General features: G+C 37.6%; 1 protein-coding gene across 3 annotated transcripts; it reads right to left on the reverse strand.

The window, feature by feature from the left end:
* Window positions 1–4065: 4065 nt before the first annotated feature.
* Window positions 4066–26151, reverse strand: CCBL2 (cysteine conjugate-beta lyase 2). Of its 3 annotated transcripts, none has more exons than XM_010582599.1 (13): window positions 25533–26151; window positions 22271–22329; window positions 20859–21003; window positions 17705–17854; window positions 16431–16517; window positions 14878–15000; window positions 14668–14788; window positions 10616–10692; window positions 9629–9718; window positions 8809–8995; window positions 7720–7793; window positions 7196–7279; window positions 4066–5792 (listed from the first exon to the last, which is right to left on the reverse strand). In XM_010582599.1, exons 1-13 carry the CDS (start codon window positions 25629–25631, stop codon window positions 5730–5732), a joined length of 1359 nt encoding a protein of 452 aa, XP_010580901.1. In that variant the 5' UTR covers window positions 25632–26151; the 3' UTR covers window positions 4066–5729. The 3 variants fall into 3 exon arrangements, with proteins under 3 accessions (XP_010580901.1, XP_010580903.1, XP_010580900.1); XM_010582601.1 differs by having other exon boundaries at window positions 4066–5788; window positions 7196–7282; XM_010582598.1 differs by having other exon boundaries at window positions 5504–5792; window positions 7196–7282.

Genomic DNA, 26151 nt, shown 5'->3' on the forward strand with positions numbered 1-26151 from the left:
ACAGGCGGCAAGCGGCGGGCGCCTGCGAGCTAGGCCCTGCACGTCAAGCGGGGCGGTTTGTTTATCGCGCCCGGCCGCTCCCGGAGCTGACCCCGCGTACCGCTGAAGGCCCAGGCTGCGGCCTGCTCGCGGGCAGGGATCCGCCGCCCAAGGGACGGGCGAGGGCAGCGGGCGAGCAGGGAGCCAGCCTGTGGCCTGGGCCCCCAGGCGGCTTAGGGACCAGAATCTTGTTCCAATAAATCCAACGACACAGGGTACCTTGGGGCCGGGGGCTCAGACAGCCCCTGTGGCTTAAAAAGCCCTGCACTGCCGGAGGCCGAGCTGGAACCTTCCGCGGAGGAGCACGAGGAGCAGGGCCGTGTGCTGCCGACAGACCTTCCTGCCGAAGCTCCTCCGGCAGCCAGCTCGCTGTGCCGAAGCAGGGCTGCCCTCAGGTTCAGCAGTTTCTGTGCAAACTCCAACAGTTTGGTGAAATACCACAGAAAACGAGTTTAAGTAAAACTGACGGAGTTTGCACAGAAGTGTCTGGGGCACAACACGTTCTTAGCTCTGGAACTGAGGCCAAGCAGAGACCAATTCCCAGAAAGGGGAAGAAAAGATAAGAAACGTTTAGGTTCCCCCTCACTACATCTACTACAGCTGTGCCAGTTTGCCACTCAGCTGATCTGACCATGAGAAAAACTTGGCCCTTCTGCAGGACCCGCAGGTATCAGGCAGCCCAGCTGTGACTCATGGAAGCCCTTGGCAAACGGGCCACGCGCAAACACTCAGCTGGACTCAAGCAGACACACACACGCCTGCTGGTTTGTGTGGGTTTCCCATGTTATGCTACACGGTCCTGCATGATGCCATCAGCTCCCCTTCCATCTGTCCCCCTCACACCCACCTTGGCAGCAAATGTCAGGCCAAGGAGAAGGAGAGACCCACAAAAACTGCTGCAAAACTAAAGCCCTCCAGCACTGGACTCCAGTCCAGACTCTTAACTCCCCAAGAGATGATTCATATGCAAAATTAGTCTGTCTATTGAGCAGCAACAACAGGTTTTCAAGCACAAGCTGTAAAACAGTGGAAAAACCCCTCTTCCTTTGATATGAGCCTCTCCTCACTGATAGATAGAGGGATTAATAGGATGGGAGGGTCTACAGATTTTGGAAAGTGCCATTACGTCAATGCTTTAAAACAATCAGTATTGAAGTGTCTGAACAGTTGTAAATTTGCTATCTATTAATCAGATACAAAGGACTGCTGACACCACTTAAGACCACATCTCCACTATATAACAATAGTATTTTTCAATTTGCTAGCTCAAAGAAGGAAATTCAGTGGGGTTGAAAAGTTCTCTTAATACTTGCTAATATTGAGTCAAATTCATTTATTACACAAGTTCTAAACACTTTTCTGCTGACTGAAATGCTGTGTGCTGGTTGAAAACAAGCTAGTTTGAACTTGCCAACACATTCCTTAGATTTAAAAAAATATATATGCCTTTTGGAATAAAAGGAAGCTGAACTATTAGAAGATACAGGTGCTAACATATAAATTTAAAGCTTCTCTTTTTCCATTTGCAACGAACGTTTTCACAAATGCTCAATAAACCCAAAAGATGAAACAGTAATGAAAAAAAAAATCACTGTAACTGTCAATGTGAATACAGCATGCTATATTAAGTTTCCCCATAACCTCTGAAATGTGTATGTAGCAGTGTCTGCAACAGATGTGCCCCATCAGCACTGTCAGTCCCATCAAGCTCTCCGCGTTTGTCTTGGCTTCTCATATAATCCATTCTATGAAAAAGATGTTCTGCTGATTGTCACTGTCAACAGCGGGTCCCTCCTGACCCTATTCTCATGAACTAGAATTGAAAGAGTTTAATTTCCACCACAGAAGGACAGTAATTTTCAGAAATTTTGCAAAAAAATGTAGTAGATCATATCTCAGCATTTCTCTATTCCCTGTCTGCAGCAATTTTTCAAGTGCTTTGTCCACAAGCAGCAGAAAAAAAAAGTAGTTGATGTGGCAGATGGGAATAACACTATTAACAGCCTCTGTCAACAACAGATCATTTTAATAACTTACAGAAAGTTCACCTTGCTGTGCCTAACTGTATCTGTTCTTTCCCATCACTGTAGTTACAACAATAATCCTATTTTAAAACTTAATTGGTCATTCTGGACATTCTTAAAATTTCATCCAGAATATGTCATGCTAGCTACTGTCAGTAATAAAAATGTGTAATTAAATTGCAATTCTTACATCGCTAATATTACCAGCATCATTTCAACGATAATGCAAAGGGATATTCAGATGCCTTTGCAAACACAATGAACAGTACATTAGTGAAAACGAGTCACTGGTTCTTACTTGTATGTCTAAAGGTCCTTTGTAATAGTTTGTTGATTTAGCCAACGGTCATTTTGTTAAAACAGCAGATGTCAGTCAAATGCCTCAAAGGAGCAAATGAAGGAAACAATAAATAGCCAGAGCAGCTGAATTATGCTTGGTATGTTAATTCATCTCTGTGCTGCATTTATGTGTTCAGACATTTGATGAAACAAAAAGATTACCACACTACAGCACCTGGACAAAATAGGAGAAAAGAAATTTAAACTACTCAAGTCTAATACAATGGCTCCTATAACATCAGGGGCATGGTTTAACCCCAGCCAGCAACTAAGCACCACACAGCTGCTCACTCACTCCCCCACCCCGGTGGGATGGAGAAAGAATTGGAAGGATAAAAGTGAAAAAGTAACTTGTGGGTTGAGATAAAAACAGTTTAATAATTAAAAAGAAATAATAATAATTTTTAAATGTAAGGAAAAGAGAGAAAAAAATTAAAGAGAGGAAAATAAAACCCAAGAAAGACAAGTGCTGCAAATGAAAAAAATTGCTCACCACCAACCGACCGATGCCTAGCTAGACCCCAAGCTGCGCCCTGCCCCGTCAACCTCCCCCCCAGTTTTATTGCTGAGCATGATGTCATATGGTATGGAATATCCCTTTGGTCAGTTGGGATCAGCTGTCTCAACTGTGTCCCCTCCCAATATTTTGTGCACCACCAGGCTACTCAATGGCGGGGCGGTGTGAGAAGCAGAAAAGGCCCTGACTCTGTGTAAGCACTGCTCAGCAATAATAAAAACATCCCTGCGTTATCAATACTGTTTCCAGCACAAATCCAAAACACAGCCCCATACTAGCCACTATAAAGAAAATCAGCTCTACCCCAGCCCAAACCAGCACACATGAGTAAGGGTATGCACCTATACACAATGCAGAGCTATCTTTAAACATTGGCCACCTGTGTGCCCCAACTCAAATTAGGTGCTTTAGCAGGTGAGTTATTAGCATACTAATGAAATATTTGAAACAGTCAAATGTAACAATGGAAAAACTATTTTGCTATAGTTTTCTTAATTTCTGCTTCAGCCCTGCAAATAATTTTTCCTTCATGCATATTCTAGACTGATTTTACACAGGGTGTCCCATTTGCCAATGAAAGTAATATAAGCATGTTACATCAAGTCTATTTGAAGCAGTGACCTTTTCTTTTTTTTTTTTTTTTTTTAAACAGAGCATGAAAACGTTGTAAAGAGAGGTCAATGGAAGAACCCTTAACATCTTACTACTGTTTTGAGGCCACATAACCCAATTATGTATGTGTTCACATGCTAACAACCCAGCTGTCTCAGGGAAATCTTAGATTTTAGAAATAGAGGTTTAAAAAATACTTAGAGAATTGTGCTCTGCAGCTGTTAACTTCAAGAGAAGCATGATGCAATTATCTTTACAACTTTTTATATATAACAATGATGAAAATAATATTACTTGCGTAAGGTTTAATTGCATTGAGAAGCACCTGTTTCAAGGACAAGAAACCAAAATTCAAGTATTTTATTATTTTGTATCATTTCAGAGGCTTAAGAAATTAGAAAATATTGATTCACATAATCATGCAAACATTTCACAGAAGCCTGTTTTTACCATGTATTTATGCTAGAAAAATTTGCTTAATTTTATAAAAAAAACTTTTCAATTAAAATAGATTATTTTACATTCTTTCCCAAATTACCATGCAGCTCAACAGACTGTTGCAGTCCCCTCTTAGTTCCTGCAACAGCACTGCTCTCCAGTGCAACCTACATGAACAGATTTTAAACTCCTTGTAAAATAGTGTAGATTTCACAGAAATTTAGTATCTTAAAAAAAATAGTTCCTCCAGGAATTTAATATACTAAATTCCACATGAAATTCATGCTGAAATTTCAGTTAAGTAATTTTAATTACTAAATTGATTTTTCTACACGAAGACTACACACCACCTTAAAAATACCAGCCAACCATCTTCTGGTGAGATTCAGGGAATGGCAGTGCAAGAGAGCTACAAAGACTACAGAAGTCCCAGTTACTGGACTCCCAAAAGCCCAAGACCAAGAAGTACTAATGAAAAAGCCTAGCAGCTGTTCTCACAGTCCAGTTTCTATACTTTTTTTTAGGCCCATGGTCACAGTCTGATGGAATTCAGTTAAGATTCCACCTGTGTGATCACAGAATGAGTAAAATTTTTGCAAAACTAGTTATTGAATTTGTTCAGGCTTTCCACCATAAGGCCTGTGGGAAGAATATAGAATCAACATGGAGAACATAACACACAGCCTTAAAAGGTTACCTACCTGGACTGCTTCTGCTAGTGGGAAAACCATCCACAGATGAAAAGATCACAGAGAGAACTGAAATAGGAGGCAACTAGAAAGGAATTCTCCATATTGATCTCTTTTCAAACAGTCCTTCATCAACTGAGCTTGAAACAAAGTTAGTTGAGCTCCATAGCACAATATTAGGCCCATCTCCCACGGTCCCCCTAGATCTAAAGAGTTTGAAGTAAGTTTAGTGTGAAGTCACCACTGTTGTGAACATGGAAAGAAAAAGGGTGACAGGATTAATTATGTCACTGTACATCCGATTGTGATGGAGCCTCTAAAGCAAAGTCTTCTATTTTGCTTTGCAGTTTCATCCACGTAATAAATAAATAGGTAGAAATGAGTAAATAGAATTCCTATTCTAGATGCCACTTTTATAATTTTATTGAGGACTGAATACTTTCAGAACAGCACACATGACTATTGTGGGAAAATAAAATAGTAATTATGCAACTTAGCACTTTTCAGTCTTGCCTATAGTAAAAACACTGTATTGATTTAACTCAATCACTTTATGTAAACTGATGCAATTTGTGCATGGACAGGGCAGGTAGGTATGTATGTAGAAAGGCACTACAATTATCTAATATAAGGCATATCTTAATTTTCCTCCACTGCAGGCTATTGGGTTTCACAAACCACAATGTGTAAGTCTCACCCCTAGTTCCTATTCTACCTCATACCAAAAACATCTCCCACTTCTTTCTTGTAAGTTTTAAAATTCCTATATCGTCTATTTATTTTACACAGAGTCCTACAAATTTTTGTCTTTCACTAAAACAAGTGAATCCCATAGATTATTTTTTTTTAGGAAAAACATAAATGATTTTGAAAAGACTGAAAATAACTTCTGAGTTGCATTATACATATTTCAGTAAATCATCATTTTGACTCCTCAGCAGGTGGCAGCACAAAGTTATTTACAATGCCATATTAACTCTGTACTGTATTAAGTAATTTGTTCTTAAATTTGCAATTAAAAAAACCCTACTATTAGATAATTATACTCGATGGAAGAGTTAATAAGAAAAATCAGGCTGTCTGTTTATTCCAGTTCTTCAAGATCACTTCAGCTGCATCTAGCGTGCTGTCTTTCTGCAAAACAAGGAATATCACTATTACTGCAAGTATGGAGTTCTTGAAAAGAGAGCAGCAGTCATGATTGTATCATCCCAAATCAATATTTGGCAGTTTCACTTGCATCCTGTAAATACCTGTCAGTCAGCTTTTCATTAACAGTTATAGCTACAGATCCAGACTACACAAAGAATTCAATGCTGATCCCTTGCAAATATTTATTAGATATATTTAAAATATAACATTTTCTCAGCATTCATACTATAAAATCTAATGAAAGCAATACTTCTTATATAAATGCCTGGCATTTATGAAGTGATGTACTTGGCAGCTTTATACTCAGAGACATGCTAGCATAGTTCCCTAATCTTTATGTGTACAGTTGGGATTTTTAAATCTCCATGCAACCAAGTTATGCTGTGAACTACTTAAACATAATCCCTCTAAATATGGGTAATCTATCCACTGGCCAGCTGTATGGCTTGGCTACAACCTGGTAAGTCATACAAATAGTCTTTAACTTGACATGATTAGTGCTGTTTATCCTGGGAAAGCCACATTTACAACCAGCAAGTTTCATCCTGGTTGTTAACTGGCTTAGTTTGTATCATAGTCTTTATACCTCATCAAAAGAGCTAAGTAACACAAGCAGAAACTCCCCTTCATTACTGGTTCAAGCTAAGGCTCCCATCTTTATACTAGAACAGTTGAGTTGCACATGTTCCATTATGCTGACTCTGTTACAGAACAACTGGGAAACATCTTAGGGCTGCGAGTTTATCAAAAGTGTATGTATCTGTCCCCAAAGTCTTTCAGTTCTTTCAAGAACAGATTCAACAGGAGGAAAAATATGTGAAAAGGAGGTGCTCACAAAATGGCAAAAGTCAGCCAGTTCACAAAAACATGTAAGGTAACTTCCTTTTTTTCTTTTGTAATTGGAGCTCATGTGAAACCCTATGTATTTTCAGGCAAGTGAGCTAAACTTGAAGGTGACCTGGTCACTGGTTTTGTTGTTGGAAACTGAATAGGCATGGGGTATACCACTCTGCTGTACAATTATTCTCTGTTCTGGATTACAGAATTCACCTTAATTGATAGTGGTACCTGTGTCATTCATTTTCACTGCCCCCACTGGTCAAGTATGTTTTTAAAAATCAATCAAGTAAGCTAAAAAAGGCCTACCCACCCAGTTGTTTCCTGCTAGTTGCCCTTAGCCGTGCCACCACATTTATGGCTTAAAGCCCCTCAGCAAAAAGACAGCTGAACCTACTTTGTGCTGAATTTTACACCAAGCTAACTTTCTGTTCCTAAAACCATCCAACTCAGGAGATTCTGGGCAAAATGTAACAATCAGTCTTTCGCAGATTTCTGTACTGCATTGATTTTTAGGAGTCTTAAGTCTTCCCAGGACACAAATTTACCTTAATGAAGCAAAAACGTATATATTTTTCAAACTGCCTTTTTGTCTCAGGACCACAGAATGCTGAAAGAGGAATTGCTGACAGCTTCTGAAACATAAAACAGAAATATTATTTGCTTATTTTATATATGTAAAAAAAAATATGTTTTAAGCATGATGATTTTACTATTCCATTTCCAGAACTCTCCCTCCCAACATGTGAGGGAAAGACAAGATTCAGTTTTGTATGCGCTAGCTAGACTTAAGTAAATTCAAATTACTTAGGTACTTTTCAAAGGTACTTTTGTACAACTAGCATTTAAGTATACTGAAAGAAAAGTGCTGGGACATAACGCAAACCTACAAGGTACATTTTCATCATATTTAGCAATATTTTAGCCACATCATTATCAGTAGTTACTATAAACACCAAGTAATATTTTGAATGGAATATTTCTAATACATTACTTAATAAATACGGTTGCACTGCTCTTGCTTTCAATAGAAAAGCCTTTCTAAACCTAGAGTATGACTAAGACACCTTACCTTAGATGTTATCATCCATTTGACAAATTTATAATCATAAGGTTGTTTCTCATCTACATCAGAGAGATCCACATCTAAAACAATTAAATTTAAAACAAACGTGTTATAAGATTTCCTAGACTCCATTGGGAAGGCATTCATTAACAGCACTTCATTATAGTTAATACTTCATAATAAAGACGTATGCTTTTATTTTTAAATGTAATTTAAAAATTATACTGTAACGATGAAAATACAGCAACAGATTGAACCTTTCCATTCTGACCTGAGCACTTGCTCTCCATTCAAAGCAAATTCAGACATGTAGCTTGGAAGAAAGCCATGCAGTACTCCAAGAAGTCCTCAAGTCTGGGTTATTGAGAGATCAGGGCAATGAAGGGTACTGAAGAGTATATTTATTGCATGGACAGTAATAAACACTGCAACTGCAGTTTTCTAATCTGTGAAACCGGGGTATCTAAAACTTTCTGAAACATGGTGGCACTGCGAGGTCCAGCTGTGTTTAAACATTTCTGTGTGAATGACAAGCGTCATTAGGACCAGGTAGTAAAAAATGTGGAACTAGAAAATGCTCCCCTGTGGGAATTCTTCCTCCAAAGTTACCACAACCTGAATTTCCAAAAGGCTTTGTAAATTTGGGTAGCATTTTACAGTGTTTGGAAATCAGAATGCCTCAAAAAGCCTTCAGGGTATGACTTCGGAATAAGAAAAACAAACAAAAAAAAACAGAAAGGGGAAAGTACAAATGGTATGAACTCAGGATATTAAACTGGGTGCTTGGCTCTCAAACTTTTTCATCATCATAGACCTTTTGAAAATAGAAATTTTTATCCACCTCTTTTATCCTCCTTAAAACCTTGTCAAAGCTTTGTAAAACACGGACAGTAGTTAGGATCACAAACAAAGGCTTTGCTGAAGCTTATAAAATCTACCTCCCAGGCTAAGGTCAAAGACAAAATTTCAGTGCCAGTTAGTACTTCTGACAACGTTACGCGAACAGGAAATGAGAAAATAGTTTAAAATGAAAGTTGCATTTTCAGATTAACTATATTTGCTTTCGACACCCTTTTTAATAAACTTTATACTAACTTAATGTAGAAACATCGACAATCATAAAGTATCCTCCATCTGGAATGACAGGCTTTAGTCCACTTTCTTGAAGTAGCTGAGCCATCCGATCACGCTTGCTTTCCAGCTCTCGAGACAGTGAGTAAAAATAGCAGTCTGGGTCATCCATGCGTTTATAGTCTATCCAAAATGCTTGTGCCAAAGCCTCCTAGAAACATAAGCAATTTTCAAAGTACTCATGGACACTCCGTAAATTCACAGACACACATACTTCCTACTGAAATCACGTGGATTTTTCTTCGGTTCTGGCCCTTATTAAGCAAATCAGCATACACAAATTACACAAGCTATGTCCAAGTGTGTAATTTGTTTGTTACTTTGTGCTGTGGCAACACCCAAAGCACCCAATTATTTGCTAGGCACTAGTCATATACAGAAGTCATAGTCCTTGACACAAAGGTTTACAATCTGAATTGAAGCTAAGTTTAAATTACTGATAATAATGTATCACAGAATACTAGAAACTAGTAGACAGAGATAACGCTTAGCAAAACAAGACCTTATTGCAACAACTTTTATTTGTATTTGCTAGGAAACTAAGATTGTCATGTTTTATGCAAGAAGCAGCAGTTTGTAGGTGAAAGAAGAAAGAATCTGCAAGATTGTGATTTTTTTTTTTTTAAATATGTGGTGAGATGATCAAATTTGTCTCCTCTTCTTGCACCCCAGAATATATATTTTGACAACTAAAAATTCATTGTTGTGACTACTGTTTTATTACAGTGAGGCCTACAGTTTTGTTACACCAGAAAATAACCTCCTCTGCCCCATCTATACCTACCTGTAATGGAGTTGAGCAAGTATACAGTGTATTTTGGTGGACAACTTGCAAATGCTTAATCAGGTTCTCAGGGCCAATAGACCAACCAAGCTAAGGGAAGAAAGCATGCATATGTTATACTTATAGCAGTGGTACTAAAAATTAACAAAGAATTAAAATTAGCTGTTAGTCAATATCTCAAGTTTTTCTGTTTTAAGAATTGGTAGTGAATTTGTTTTGATAAAGAATTAAGAAAAGAGTTGGTTTACACAAAGGTTGCTGAATGATGCCATTAAAAAAAGTCTAGATTTGAGACATCAGTTATAGTTTCATTTATCCCTATCTCTCATAGGGTACTGAGCAGACTTTCAACTCTTCATATAACAAGGGTTAGAAAACAAACTGAGCATTTATTAGGAATGCTATTCCTAATTGTTTTAGACTCTTTCCATCTCATAAGCTCCTGTGTCAAAGGTGGTTTAAGCATAAAACAAAAGTTCACTACTGAATCATATATGTCATGGTTCAGTTTGAACACAGGTGGTGAAGAAGAAGGAATTTAGTTGCCAAATGGTTAAATATTTTTGTTTACTTTCTGATATGCATTTTAACATCAAGAAAAATATTATCATTAAATATTTTACAGAAATAAGCCATTCCAAAACATACCATTATCACAATCTGAAAATATCACCACAAAACTGGAGAGTTAAAATATGGTATACATGTTTTCCTTCAAGAATCTTGACTGGCTTTGAACAAATCATACTGTGTTTATTTTTTTAGTATTGTTTTCTCACAAGAGCATATTAATCAAGAGACAAGAATTAAAACATGGGTGTTCAAGATAGGTAATTGCTCCAATTGAATGCTATCTTCATGTTTTGGAAACACACAGGTTTGCCAGAAGCTTTCAAAAGACAGGTCATAAAAACAGAGGCTTTTTTAGTGTAATAAATGCATTCTGTTATTTATATAACTGAACTCTTTTATATTGATTCTTCTTACCTTCCAGCCAGTTACACTGTATGTTTTTCCAGCACTTCCTATAGTTATTGTTCTTTCCCACATACCTGGCAACGTAGCTGTATAGAAAATAAAATTAATTGGGTACAGGTGCACTCACATAATTCCACGTAGTTAGAAAAACTGTACTGCCCATAGCTCAGAGCTGTATGTTGATACATCATTGCAGCATATTAAGCAAGCAATAAGAATATTCTAAAATTATAGCAATTGTAAGAAATGAGAACAGATATATGGGCCAATGCCTTTTGGCATGAAAAGAAGGTAAGGTCTAATGAAAGGAGAAAGAACAGGCAGAGAGAGGCACAGTTTGTGAAAACTACATGTTAGTTATCCTCAGCTAAAATGCATATTCATAAGAAAGATATGATCTAAGAAGTGACTACCCATTCATCTCAAGACAGCATTATTTCTGGTGCCTGATAATAGCACCATATACAACATTAACTCAGGCACTGCAAGCCATTTTAATAGAATTGCCCAGTTCAGTGTAACTGGCTGGGCTAGACATCAGAAAAAGAAAAGAATTACTAAGACTTCTAAGCCAGAACCAAACACCGTTAAGAATCAGAAAACTAGTGGACTAAGTAAATAAATAATGTTTTGTTATATAAATTGAACAGGCCTGGGACTGACTGACAATAGCAGCTAGCTAAGGATGTCTGCAAGGATTAAGGGATGCACAGAGGTCTATCTCTGTTTCTGTATTTATATCTGGTAGGAGACCAAAATCCTTTGTTTCCTTTCCAAGGAGATGACAGAGCAAAGGTCTCTTCCTATAGTTTGTAAATTTTTTTTCTGTACACTGCTTCAGGGGAGCTCTATTTGGACTCTTAAACTTAATTAATTCTCAACATAAACAGATAAATCAAGACACATGTAAGTCTGAGACAAAGTTAGACAAGGTCATACTACTACTGCAATTGCAGTGGTCAACAGCATCCAGCTCCACCTTATTTGTACACTAGAACCACTACCAATGAATCTGTCAATTGTTAAATCCCCTCTCTAGGGAGACCAACAAACAAAGATTTTCCAAATAAAACCACTGAATTTCATAAGGAAGTTTTTGCAGCAGTTATCTGCATTAGACATGGTGTAAGTCTTTGCAGTTATTTGAAAACATGTATTTTTTTGAGCACACTTGCCAAGACGAGAAACAAAACAGCAGGAAAGAAACTCATATTCCTATTAGCCCACCCATATTCACTTAACTGCTCTGTGACCTTGAAAACAAAAAGGCAGTTTGAACAGATGCATCTTCTAGCTAGCTAGGTCAAGAGTATAGATCACTTCCTAAAGGCAACCAAACTAGCGCTCTCAGACTGCAAAAAGAATTGAATTTCAAAGCTAATGCCCTCTAGTGAGACTGTTTTGCCACAGTCACAGGAATTCGACCTTGGAGATGGAATGTAACAGCATTTCAAACAATAGCAGCAGCAAAAGGGCACAGGGGAAGAAGCTTTTACATTGCTTTTACAAGCACCAAGTTTTAAATAGAGAAGGAAATTCCTCTGTGCCATATGGCAACATCATTATATGACACCATAACCAAGTCTGACCACAATTTAAAAACTAATGAACTGCAAACTAACACATATAATAAGCCTGTTACCTGGGATGGCACTCAGCTTGTTGAGAGGCTTGTTCAGAATCCTCAGTTATGAGATGCAATCTCTAAATCTGCCAGTGCAACCCTAATCATTACTTAGAGGCGGTCCACGGTTTTACGGAAGTCAGATAATGATGAGAAACATGATGAAGTGCTCTACACTACAGAAAACTGCTTCAGTGGCAGCACAAAGACTGTACTAATTTTATGATCTGTGGCTAGCAATCCCTGTTGAATTTTATTAAGAAACTACCATCAGGCCGTGTAAATTGCTGCAATATCCATTTTGCATCTCTCACAAAAAAAGTGTCACTGCATTTGATGGAATATGTAGATGTTAATATAGAAACACAAGACTTTTTAAATAGTGAAATAACATATTCTTTTTTTCTTGTAATATCTTTTGTAGACTTAAAAAAAAAAATCTAAGAAACTTAAGTTAAAAAGAGCAGATCTTGTTTCTTTTACTAAAATAATGTTACTGGTTACAGTGTTACCTTGAAGATTTTATAGTCATTTTAACACTAAAGTTAAAGATGGTATCATGGGATCTGTTAGAGAATATGTACCTAAACTTAGCTGACTAACTGTCCAGGCTTTAACTTGCATTATCATTGCAAGGTATTTTTACATTTTATGCTAAACTACAGAATGCCTTTTGTTCAACTGGAAATATTTTGGTTTGAAGCATTAAAATGACAATACTGATACTAACAAAAACCAGAGTTACTATGCCTTAAGAATTCACCACCTGTCCACAAAGACAAAGTGTAACTGACAACATGAGTGTTCAGACCTGCTGCCATCGCAAAGGAAAATTGATTACCTTACACCACCCACAGAGGTTTTGGTTCTGAGGACAGCTATTTGCATGAACCACCTGCTAAGCCCATAAAGAAAGCTTTAATTTAACTCACTTTACTTTGCAACTGAGTCATGATAAGCCACACATGATCAGTTACTGTAAGTACCTTGTTAGGATAAACTGACTTGGATTACTGTCACACCAATGTGTGATGTTCCCCTTCTCCCATGTTTGAAGGTCTTTGAGGAGGTATCACTATTAAGGCACCACAACAGCCATGAAATTAGGCCACTTTCAAAACAGACTCATGGCCTATGCATGGCCAATACAATCAATGTACTGCAGCTGTATGATCAGCAACTGTGTAGCTGAGCTAATAAGTATTGCAAGGTTATTTAGATAAAATTTCCTTTTTATTATTTATAAGATTAAGTTTTTACAATGATGTAGCCCCCACTAATGGAAAGGTTCTCTTATTGCCACTCTACATATATGGAATTGAAGCACAGAAGCAAAGTTATTCAACATTCAACCAGTGGTAAAGCCAGGAAAAATGCTAAGTCTAAGTTATATTTGTCTCTTGATTTCACTGTTTAATCTCAACTAGATGCCTCTGTTGCATATGACCAATATGTGCCTTCATTATGACAATAAGTACCTCATAACAGAAAGTTCGTGCAAGTTGCCACCATTAGAAACAAAACCTCTGTACATATAAGAAGGAAATTTTGGACTTTAGCTAGCTCAAACACGTCAGCAGATCCAAAACAAGACCACCACATTAGAAACTTTTACATAAATGCTTAGCTGTAGAATTATAGGATTGCAGAAGGAGTTCAGTAACTTGCACTAGATTCACTTGTTCTGAGACAGTGGGAGGGTTCCGCTAACTTCAGTGAAACTTGGATTAAGAAATAAAACAGAGGTACAGGGACATAACATCATATTTGGTTTTCTGGTTTGTTCTTGTAATGGTGCTTTACCCCTGTAGCCATACTGCCTGAAGACTTTAGCATGCTTTCACACTGCCTGTGCAGTGACTTACTTCATTGAATTGAATGTCCATTATTTAACACTGTCTCTGCACTTTGGAGGGACAGTGTTCATGCACTATCTCCACACTAACCTTTATGCTCTTTTTTTTTTCTTTTTACAGGTAGTGGAGCAAAAATAATTGTGTTCCTCATTATGCATTTCCCTCACTGATTATCTCTATGATGCTTTGAGAAGGAAGTTTTAATCCCTGTTCCTTCTATTAGCTCTTCAGCAAAGCACAGTCCAATATACATACAGGAACAGCTGTTATACTTGTCATGGCCAACAAAGTAACTGAATAAGGATGGGATATTCAGATGATCATAACTAATTTATGAACATCAGTCCCACTGGTTTCTATGGATATCTGCTCCAAAGTCACTTAAGGGCTTTTGGAAATCCTATCTGGAAATTATTCTTCAAAATATTTTTCAGAAAAGGGAGGGGCTCTCTTCCTTAGAGTCTAAATATTGTATAATAGTCAAAGCTTGAAGTTTGAGCTCCTTCCAGCAACCATTATCTCCGAGAGGAACGTTTACATCTTTCCACAACCACTTCTGAGATGCCACAAAAAATCAGTACCTATTTTAATGTGTTTCTTTCCTTTATACACCAGCCATTCATACACCTCATCACTGATGCACAGGGTATCATGTTTAATACAGAGATCAGCTATGACTTGGAGCTCTTCTCTGGTAAACACCTGGGATACAAGAAAGTAGGGACAATGCATTAATCATAGTATTTAAGGCATACTCTGAAATTACGGTAATGTTAAAGCAGGACTCTTACCTTGCCTATGGGGTTGTGCGGGGTATTCAGAATAATTGCTTTTGTTTTGGAATTAAATTTATTTGCAAGTTCAGCAGGATCTAAGACCCAATCAGCACTAGAGGGAGAGTTTCCATAATTTTTCTAAAAAAAAAACCAACAAAATACAAAAAACCCCCAACAATAAATTTATGCATTACTTGAATACAACATATTACAGCCTAAACAGAGATGTCCAACTTACCATCCTCAGACACTTTCATAACCATACTTGACAACCTATCCAATCTGTTCTGCTCTCCTGGGAGAAGGCACTTCTAGGAACAGGCAGGGTGGCTAAGAGCAAGGTAAGTTATTATGACAGTGGCTGTCCTCTCTTGGCTACTGTCTGTCTGAAAGCCTCCCCAGAACTCCTTTCCAGGATCTGGTTACACACATGCTGATTGTAACAGTGTGTAATTCAGGAAGTGCAGTCACATGACAGGAGAGTTTATAGCCTTCCCAGACACTAGAACAAGTGTGTGCATGCTTGGCTGGAAAGATTGAGCACCACAGGAGAGAGATTCAAGGTCTTTTCCTCCTCCTTGTCGATATGAAAACGGCCAAACAGTAAAAAATCTGCACCACTGAGGCTCTGGAGTTGCTGTGGTATTACACAAGAACAACAGAAGTTTGGGCCAGTTGCTACAGAGAACAAAGAGCATGGCCTCACTAGCTTTCTGACACCTGCAGATTACTGGGAGAGGGCCAGACCAAAAACAAGGGTGTGAAACAGAAAATATTTGGAGGAACCCCATCATTCAAAATGTCCCTAGAAGGAGGGCACCCAGAGGAACAGTCTCACCAGCTCCCACTGCAGTCCTGGAGGTTTTGTCCCTCCGCGTTGTTCTGATTTCATGGTGTTCATGCAACAGTCCTGCCTAAAGAGCCCCTAAGCCCTCCCCATGAAAGGCTGCCAGGCACCCAAGGCAATGGTAACAGGATCAATACTTTGCATCCAGAATAATCCTTGCAAGCTGCCAGCATAATGCCAGCTGTACCAATTTGAAAATTCACCCATACCAAATTTATTCCTTTTTACCAATAAAGGAAACAGTAATTCTCATATGTATAGCAAATATGTCTACTGCATAATCGCTCCTTATTTAGTAAGCAGATTTTGGAAAAGAAATTATATTCTGTCATTGTAGGAGCTGCTGAAAGGATCACAAAACAAATCTTTTGAAAACCAGCAGATACAGAAATTGCACTGAAATGTGATCCTCCTTCCCTTATTTTGCACTGAAAACATTCTCTGATGACTTCTGAAAAAGTAATTTTTATCAGCTTTCAGAATGCACAAATTAAAGTAAACGAGAAACATTGTCCCACCTTCTACAACACTAATAAAATATTCTATCTGCTTTGGATTATCATTGCCTCAGACTTACACTATAGCAATCTATCTAATTTTTATATAATTGGATATTATGAAAAACTATACAGAAAAGCATCACGTAGAAGATGTTCATCAAATTGTACTGAATATGGATGAGACACTTTATATGACAAATAATTTTTAAAAAGCTACTCACATATCTCAGTGGGATAAAAACAGGCTTTGCACCCGCCATCTTTACCATTGGTTCATAACAGTCATAAAATGGCTCTATTATTATTACCTGAAATTACAATCATCAGTATCAGAAACAGAATTTACCATGCATGATACTATCATATTTCCAGATTTACTTTAGTGGTATAATTTGATAATGTTTCTGGCACTCCATCCTGATCTAACATTGCAGAATATTCCTCCTTTTAGAGCATCATATAACAATGCAACAGTCACATACTGCAACAACAGTCTAAGTGTGATAAGCACTACTCATTTTTGACAACCCACACAGGCTCTTCTTCTATAGTTACACATTACAACTATTAAGATATAATATTAGGAATGTTTGTCTCCTGCACACAGATTTGAAGGTGCAAGGCAAAGATGCAAAGATGGGAGATAGCAACAGCAAATTGTCGAACCACAGCACAGCTGCCCTAATTCTGTCCAGGATTTCCAAGTATCTAGAAATCTCAGAAAAACGGCTTAAGTCTTCAAATTTTATCAGAAGAAAATTTTCAAGTAGAAAAAGAGGACAAATTCAAGGAAAATTGCATAGAGGCTAGATAATAGGAAAACAAACAAACAAACAAACCCCAACAGAAAAGGAAGAAAAGATACAGATAAGAATACATTATACAAGCGAAACCAACAAAACACTGAAAGCAAAATGCATGACAACACAAAAAGTTCTTGTCCACTACAGATAAAAATATCCCCCCAAAATTACTTTTAGTATCACTGTCAAAAAGGCAGACATCAGTAGTGAAGGGATGAATCATCACAGCTAGCACAGTAAACTAACAATCCTTTCTTTAAAGGACTTTTCTGCTACCTATGCTGCTACCATGCAACAGCCCAAAACAGATCTTGATAATGGTTACTCAAACACCATCAACACTTTGCGCCACCCTTAGTCTTCTGTTGCACACAACAGCCCACAAGTTTTCTCAAATAAGAAATCAGTGTGCATTGTGTCACCTAACAGTAATAGTGATAAAGAAACTGCTACAGGTACTGTAAGTGTGAAAAAAAGGGGTTTGTAAGTTGGTGAATGATAGGAAGATATCCAAAGGATAGTCTCCTAATCACAGCTTCTGAAACCAAGTCAGATGTGCAACTGTAACAAATCAAATTAAGGAAGATCAGAAAGAAGTCCCAACATTAACTTATCTTTAAAAACGGACAAATAAAAAACAGGCAAATTCTCATTTCAGTGAGTATGCATGAATATTTCAAATAAAAACTTACTTCATCTCCCTCTTCAATTAATGCCTGTATTGTACTAAAGAGAGATCCATAAGCTCCCACGGTCACCAGGATATCTGTGAGAGGATCAATCTTTCTTCCACAAACTCTCTCATACACTTGAGACAAGGCTTTCACTAGCGGCAGATGTCCCTGTTCAAAGCAAACATGCAACTGATTGGTGTGTTCCTGACAATGTACAAAGCCTATGTTTGGGTTTTTTCCACATATATCAAAATAATACATTGTGAAATAGAAAAATACAAGATGAGCCCTCAGTGTTAATGGCTGTTAACAGGTAGCACATTAGGGAAGAAAAGTGGTTTCAACTTATTTGTATGTACTAGGAAATTCTTTTTGTATATCTGATGCTTTTTAATTTCTATCTTCTTATCACATCTCAGGCTAGCTCCAGGTAGCCTATAGGAGAGCTAGGACACGAGACAGGAGGAGAGAAGGGAATACTCTGACACCAATTCATCCTCACCTCCTTTAGAGTCTCTTTCCCACCTGCCCATATTTCTGTCTGAAGCTCCTTCTGTTTCCTTCCTTATCGTTCAACTAAAATTATTTGGTGCAAGGGGAATCTGTTTACAGTGCTGATAAACAGCACTTGTGATCAGAATGATGATTTATATAGTCATATCCCAAATCTCAGAGAACCATTCACCATTTGTGTCCCCTACAGGAACATGGCGGTTAACATACTCTTCTCAAAATGTGCAAAGAACAAGAAAACAAACATGCAACAAAGATCATATATAATATGGAAATAAGAAGGCACAATTCTGTTTACTCAGGAAGACTACAGGTTTCCTGCTGTGAAAGTCTTTCTTCTTTTTGGATACTTGGTAGAAATAGAAAACAGCTCCTTGAGAAAACACAGCTATATAACAAAAATCCTTCTCTACAATATTGAACATTGTACCTCCACACTCAAGGCATAAAATCATGAACCGTTCTGTAAACAAAAACATTACCATAAATTAAGGCTTACAAGTCATTGTTGATTCAAATGACAGCCATTTCTTGCCATGAGTGTGTCAGCTACACAGGAATGCTGCAAGTCACATTAGGCCACTCTACAGGCCATAGCCCTGCAGTCAATGAGAGGTCCAAGCACACAGAAAGCTGAGACAATGTCTCAATTATTATATGGGTGTGCATCATTCATACTCAACCCTCCCATATTTGCTACCACAAATACTTCTGCTCAAAAACCACAGAAGTGCAGAAGTTTGTAGAGGAAGTGCAAAGGCTGAATATGGGAATATTGGTAAAAATTCCTCTTTAATTACTATCCACAGTATAATATATCTGCAAACATTCATAATTATCATGGGAATTATCAAACTATTTGGAAATAAAGAACCAAATGACAGAAGTAAATATTGAATAATTGCATGCATTGGAAAAATTATCTTTATGCTTGATTTGCAAATCGTTTTAGAGAATCAGTCCGTGAGTATTTGTCAGAAGGTAGACTGTAGCCCATTCTCTCTGCAACCTTTCCCCCTGTGCCAAGGCTCCTCCAAAACCTTGTCTGCCTGGTGAGCAAAGACTTTTCAGGTACCTTATTGTGGGTGATGAACATACTAATGCTTAGCCCAGAAGTTCACTAAATCCCAGCCATCTTTTGTGCGTGTTTCTAACACAAAAGAATTGCTTTATACTTTCAAGTTTATATAGAGAGTTTTTATCTCTCTCTATCTCACACTTGCAGAGATTCTTTGCACATAGCTAAACCTGATTAAACAAAATTACCCAGACGGATGGACTGAGATACAGTCACTGGGGATTTTTTTTTTTTTCTTTCTGTTCTTGCCAGGGTCCTGAGTGCCCTAATAGACCTTAATGGCCCCGACCAGCCTCACCTGGGGCCTCTACCCAGAGCTGCGCCCCTGGTCCAGGGGCTCCACATAGGTGCTATGCAGTAGGATTGCTGGTCTGCAACTCAGTTTCGGCCATGCCTGTACCTGGCCATAGACCCTGTTGAACCTAGCCCCTACTTGTGGACTGATTTTGTGGCTTGACCTTAGACCTGCTACGTCACCCTGGACCTGCCCAGTGATAACTGGGTTGTGTCTGACCATGGTTAGCATTGCCGGGCCTGACCTGTGGATTGACTTCCTGGCTTGACATCAGGTCCACCTCACCACCACAAGCTTGCCTGGTGACCTGAGCTTACCTCAGCCACCATCTCTGGGCCTGCCTTGCTCAGGTACTGTGGGAGTGGGCCCTGGCTGATGCGGTCTCCACCCTCCTCGCTGTGCTAGCTTGTGCTCTGGGGAGCTGCCAGCCACTGCTGCTCCCCATCAGTTTAATGCATGCAGATTCTCAGAGAATAGGCAAAAAGTTATGTTGGAATATATACACAATGATGCAGCAACTACCAACACAGTTGCTGGCCTACCTGTCTATACAATGTTTTTCTATCACTCTTGCATAACATAGTCATTTAGAAAAACATTAGACAGACTCCTTAGGGTCTTGTAGCAATCCTAACACATGATTCTCAGTTGGGCAATATGGTTTATCTTTACCACAAAATAAAAGAAAGACAAACCAACAAGGAAGCGGTCATACTAAAACAGTAATAGTCCACTTAAATGTCCTGCCTTGGACAATGATAAATGCCACACACTCACACCCAGCTCAAAACATAAACTCTACAAGCCAACTTACAGAATGGGTAGTGACTATCTTCCAGGGGCAAAAACTTACTGTTTTCATCACTTCCTAATCTCTGCTGAAATCTACTATATGTTATAGGTGAATCTTTTCTTGATCCTAGATGTGCTCTCTCAAGTGGTATAAAGTATTTCTTTCTCATTCTACCATTATCCTATCTGATTCATGTTTACGCTGACCAAAATCAGAGCTAAGTGTATAATTTACACTCTTTAAACTGTGAATTGACTCTTCAAAGACAGTCTATTCAAGATGTGCTCTACCATTTTGCTCCTGCTGAAGGATTCTGCCTTGAAGAAGCCTACACAGAGGATGTTCATTAGTAACAGATAAGGCTACTACATCAACTTAATTTGGGACATAACAGTATGACCTACAGATAAAACCAATTTAAAGCAAAGTCAATTTGTTTTCCCTGTGGAATGTTCTCCACTGAACTCGGGCCCTCAAGTTCCACAGTACTTACAAAGCCTCGTGTGTACTGGTTCAGTCTGTCAACTGCTGCTGCCTTTGCCAGCTCTTCTTTAACATAGCTGGGAGGGGATATATCAGGAAGGCCTTGACCAAGATTAACAATTGAGGGATCTGCTGCCACTTTTGTAAATTCAACCCTAAAGGAAAAAAAGAATCTTAAAGTTAACATACTAGATAAAACTAACTTTTCCTTCATCAGCATTAAAAGGCAAAAAAAAAGTGATTCACTTTGCCAAATTCACAGCAGTGGAAACAGGTTTAAGTAGAGTGCTCACACAGAGAGCTGGGGGCTGGGACAATGGTAAGTAACCACAGAAGTCAGAGGGAACCCAATAAAAGGTTGACTTTCTGCATCCACAGAATAACTTTTTTGCCAGCAGAACTGTGCTCAGACGTGCACACGCACAAACAGACAGTAACTCTGGATATGGGCAGAAATTCAACACTACCCTCTCTGCAAAATGAAGTAGACCCAACTAGAACACGCACATTAAATGATTTAAAGGCTAGATTCTGTCAAGTGAAGGTGTCATTTAAACTATCCAGTCACCTCAGAGTGCTGTAAATTTTTCTTTGTAATTTTAGGCAACAGACTGTTTCAGGCTGTTCATTAACTGTTCCTAGTAGCCTGCCAGATACAAATGTTAGGATTCTTGAATAATTTTTTTCCTCCCTTCACAGGTAAGCTTTGCATTTTACCCTTTCCTCCCTACCCAAATGTTAACAAGATTTAAAAAAAAACAAACCAAACCAAAACAAAACAACACAAAACAAAACCAAAAGAACCCACATAGCATTACAGTTCTGTCAAAAATGAATACAAATTGCTAAAAATGAGTTTGAGACTGGATGAACAAAACACCTTGTGTATACATATACACACATATATACATACAACTAATGTAAGCCCAAAATAGTGTTTTCACCAGCTAACAAAATCTCATATTTACCATTGATGGCAATATTGCTTTAAGACCAATTTAATACCTAGAAAAAAAGTGTATTAAAAATAATGAGCTAAATTATAGACGAGTATAATGGCTTTAAAAAGAAATCTGACTCATTCGGTAAACACAAATCAAGGGTAACTAAAATACATTACTCAGCAAAATTAACATTTACATTTGAAAGCCAGATATACTACCATGCCCAAGAGTTATACTTGTCTTACGTGGTTTACTAGATGAAGAGAAGCTAAAGCCTAATATTTAAAGCTCAAAAATAAGAATTAATTCACACCTTTAATAGAATTTGGTTCACTGCTTCTAAGCAGGTGCCAAATATATTTCAGCAGAGATAACAAGTGCTATGTATGTTCTTATTGGCAGTAATTATCAATTTGGAAAGAAAATATATGAGCCAAAGACATTTTCTGAAATTTGCAGGTATTTTCTTTTTACTTACCACACGTTGCTATCAAGGCCTTCAATTCGTCTTGTGTTCTTGTGTCTGAAGGCCATTGTCTGCAAGACCAAAATAGACAGACAGAAGGGTTTTGTTAAGAAAGACAACGTACTATATTGTTGGATTCTGCATGACAAACCCTCCTTCATGCTTTCTCAAATATACCATTGCCAGCTGAATTCACTAGTTACACAAAATTATAGACATGTTCTTTCATTAAAGTTTCTATAATAGCTAGAATTCAGACTAACAAGAAAATACACAAAAATGTCCTAAATTCACATTCATCATTATCTAAAGCCACTGAACTTTCAGCAAGGATGGAGCAGGGGCATAATTTAGCTCCATAACTTTAAAAGATGACCTAAAAAGAAAAAAATAGGGTACATACATTCTTCTTCTTTTCTATGATACACAACTTAAATACTGTGTTATTTCTAGCCCAATTCCTGCTCAATCCAATTTGGAAAGCAGGCATTTTCAATGTAATTTTATTTGTTAAATTGATGGGTAAGAGGAAAATAGCAAAGACATTTCCTATTTTCATTCAGACTTTTAAAACTTTAAAGTATTTACTTACAGCACAGCAAAACCACATCAGAACATGTTTTTGCTGTATATTCAGACCTTCAGTTAAGGTCTTGGAAAACTGCTTTAGAACAGAATTTCAGTGAGCACTCTCTATAAAAGCAGATAAAAACTTATTGAGAGCTGTGGTATTTTTAAGCTAAAAAGAGAAAGGAAAGTTGGGGGAGGGAGATTAATTTCTATGTGCAAACAAAAAAAGTGCAAGCAGATTTCTGTCTTTGTAAACCAGCTTGATACTGGAAAAAAATTACATAGGGATTACATAGTCCCTCAGTACTCCAGCCACTCCTGTTTCTTTGAGTCAAACTACTGATTTTAGTGACTTTTACCACTGTTAGCTATTGTTACTGTCTGAAAGATTAAAAACCCATCATCTAGCTACCATACTCAGAGAAGAAAATACCTGCATTACCATTAGACTCCAAGTTTCAACTCTGAGTCAATGGGAATGACTCATAGTAGAAATATGCAGGCACATGTTTGCACTCAGTCTGTTCACAGTAATGAAGCTTCACAGTTATGAAGCTACCATATACATAATGATGTGAAGAATGGGAAGGTATAAAATTAAACAGATACTTCTCTGCTCATATGTCTTTACAGATCTGATTCTGACCTCATCTGTGAGACACAAACATCAGAGGAATCAAGCACAGGACACCTTTTATTTGTTCTGAGGAAGAAAACCATTAAGATAACTAGACAGGTGAAGTTGTACTTCTTGACATAGAACAAAGGGGGTTAAGAGGGAGTTCTGACCAGGTAATCTGTACTGCATCTATTTAAAAACACACATATGGTTTAGAAGATTAATCCAATTTTACAGTGTATGTCTTGATAAATATGATTAATGTTTGGCTGTATTATATAAATACAAGTAACACGGGTTTCTTAGATTGAGACACACACACACATCTTTTTTCACATGCTAGAGTATTTCTTGTACGGCAAGGAGTAAGAAGTCTCACCTTGAATCTTTGCAGTTAATAATGTGACTTCTGAACGCTGCCATGGGTAAATTTGTTCCTTTGACCAGCTCTTCTTGAAATTGTTTCAATTTGCTAAAAACTAAAGGCTTATCAACTGCAGGACTTTTATAATTAACTATAATGTAAATCTTAACTGCATTATGTAACCTTCCCTAGCTAAAAATGTATTGACAACTAAAATAAGCCTTCACCTTACAGCTCTCATACTATTTTAAGTTTAAATATTTAATGATTCAAGTCTTCCTATTTATTTTTTCTTGTGCCTTGAAACTATTTTTAAAAGAGAATAGCTGGACCTGCATTAGTTTTCAGGTTTCCACAGATTCAGCTTACAGTGGGGTTCAGGTCCACCTTATTACTTTGAGAAAGCCAACCAATTAACTGGCATTTTAAAATTATACTTTAAGTAGCATTCTTTCTTCCAGAATGTCATGAGAATTCTTAAGACTCTTTTTTCTTTTAGCCCAGTTATGTCATCAGTTGATAATCTTCAAGCCATTACTATGTGCAGGGCTAGGATTTCCATGAGTTTAAGATCGGTGTTAAGCAAGAGAGGTATGTCCTCATCAAGTTCTAGCTCTGACCTCCTGCCTTCCCTAACACTTTCTATCAGGGAAAGCACCTGATAGAAAGTCAGGTGCTGCTTGTATTTATCTTTCTTCCTAATATAAAGAAACTTGTGATTACATTGAATGGCAATATGTTTAATAATGATAGAAGCAAATACTTCTACATGGTGCATAACTAAATTGTAGAATTCAATGTCAAAAGCTACAACTAAAGCCAAGCTCTTAAAAAAATTAAAAAAAAAACAGGATTAGATTTCAGCACATTTAGTGAGAATATCCAACTCCATTAAACAGAATACAAATACTTACAGCATATGAAAACTGACTCAGGCAAAGCTGACCTTCAAAGCGGCTTGCATGCTAACGTAAACTGCTCATATGGGCAAAATATGCTACAACTGTCCAGTATAATGGTTTGAACATCTGTTTTGAAGGACCTGACATGTGCCTTGATTGACCGAAGTTGCTGACTAGATGAACTACTGTTCTGACCTGGGAACACAATTTACATTCCAGTGTTCTATATGCAAGGCAGAGTGTGACCTCCAACCACCTACCATGTTTGCAAAGCTCTGTTTCCTCTCAACAAAACTGGAAGACTTAAAATGAAGTTTCAAAATCTCATAAGCAGTTAAGCTGGGAAATTGAGAAGATTCTGTATAAAGTTAAGTTTGAGATACTTATATACCCCTTGTTATTGCAGCATCAAGAAGCACCGCTACTCTCATTTCATTAAAGGAAAACTGAGATACAAAGAAATTAATTGTCTTACCAAAAGTCTGTGATAAAGCTGGGATTGAACCTGTCTCCTGTATCTCAAGCTCTAGTGCCCTAACAACTAAGCAATCCTTCTGGCCTGATATGTGCTAGATGTAACTTTAAAGACTGAAAAGGATACACAAAGCAATAATTGCCAAATTCTGTTATGCTAATGTGGTTAAATATTTGACTGATTCAAATATCTTATTTTGTTCTTGATATTAAATGTTTGGATCAATGTAACAAGAAATAAAGAAAACACAAATAATGCATATATATTGGCAACACTGCAAAATTAGCGTGTCTCTAAAATATTGCATTAAATAGTTTTGTCTATGAAGCTGAAAGAATACTTACTGCAGAGGCTGAAAGTTTAATGGATCTGGAAAGCAAATCTGTTCGTAGCTGGTATGTTCTAATGCCAAGGCAACAGAAGTTTCGTGAAGCAAAAAGCATGCCTGCATAATAAGTAAGTGACCTGAAAAAAACTTACAGATTGCAGGAATGAGTTTCTACACATCACTAAGCAATTTTAAAAGATAAGATCCCCTTCTCTTCCCTTCAGTAATTTTGTTTCTTTGGAATAAGTTCTAGTAAATTATTACCTTATCACATTTGTAAGCATAGAGGATGAAACTTTTTAACTGACAGGGCTGCAAAATGTTTCTGAATGTCATCCAGAAGGAAGGTTTCCTCTATTTGACAGCACTGATCTTCTTTTCCTTGAATGACAATTAAGACTAAATGCAATTCAATGTTCAAAGTATCTGGTAAAATTGTTATGAAGATGTGTTTGTGTAGTAAAAATTGCTATTACAATTGCCAATTTAGACAAAATAGAAAAAGAGCCCAAATTTTAAAAAGTCACACAGCTTTAAAACTGGTCTCCATTTTCAAGTGTTTCAAATCAGGTACTGTGAAACTGAGATAATTAAGATCACCAGTCACACTGGAGAGGCAGGCCTGCACTTTATGT

This window comes from Haliaeetus leucocephalus, unplaced genomic scaffold, assembly GCF_000737465.1.
Source record: "Haliaeetus leucocephalus isolate CR32 unplaced genomic scaffold, Haliaeetus_leucocephalus-4.0 Scaffold848, whole genome shotgun sequence".
In the NCBI taxonomy this organism is placed as follows: Eukaryota; Metazoa; Chordata; class Aves; order Accipitriformes; family Accipitridae; genus Haliaeetus; species Haliaeetus leucocephalus.

Bases quoted from the DNA above. Each gene is read 5' to 3' on its own strand.
- CCBL2 (XM_010582598.1), bottom strand. From the start codon at position 25,631: ATGCTTTTTGCTTCACGAAACTTCTGTTGCCTTGGCATTAGAACATAC. The intron at 16,518-17,704 runs GTAAGTTTTTAT...TTGTAATTTCAG, and splicing joins TAATTGAAGAGGGAGATGAA to GTAATAATAATAGAGCCATT. The intron at 14,789-14,877 runs GTAAGAGTCCTG...CTTGTATCCCAG, and splicing joins CGCACAACCCCATAGGCAAG to GTGTTTACCAGAGAAGAGCT.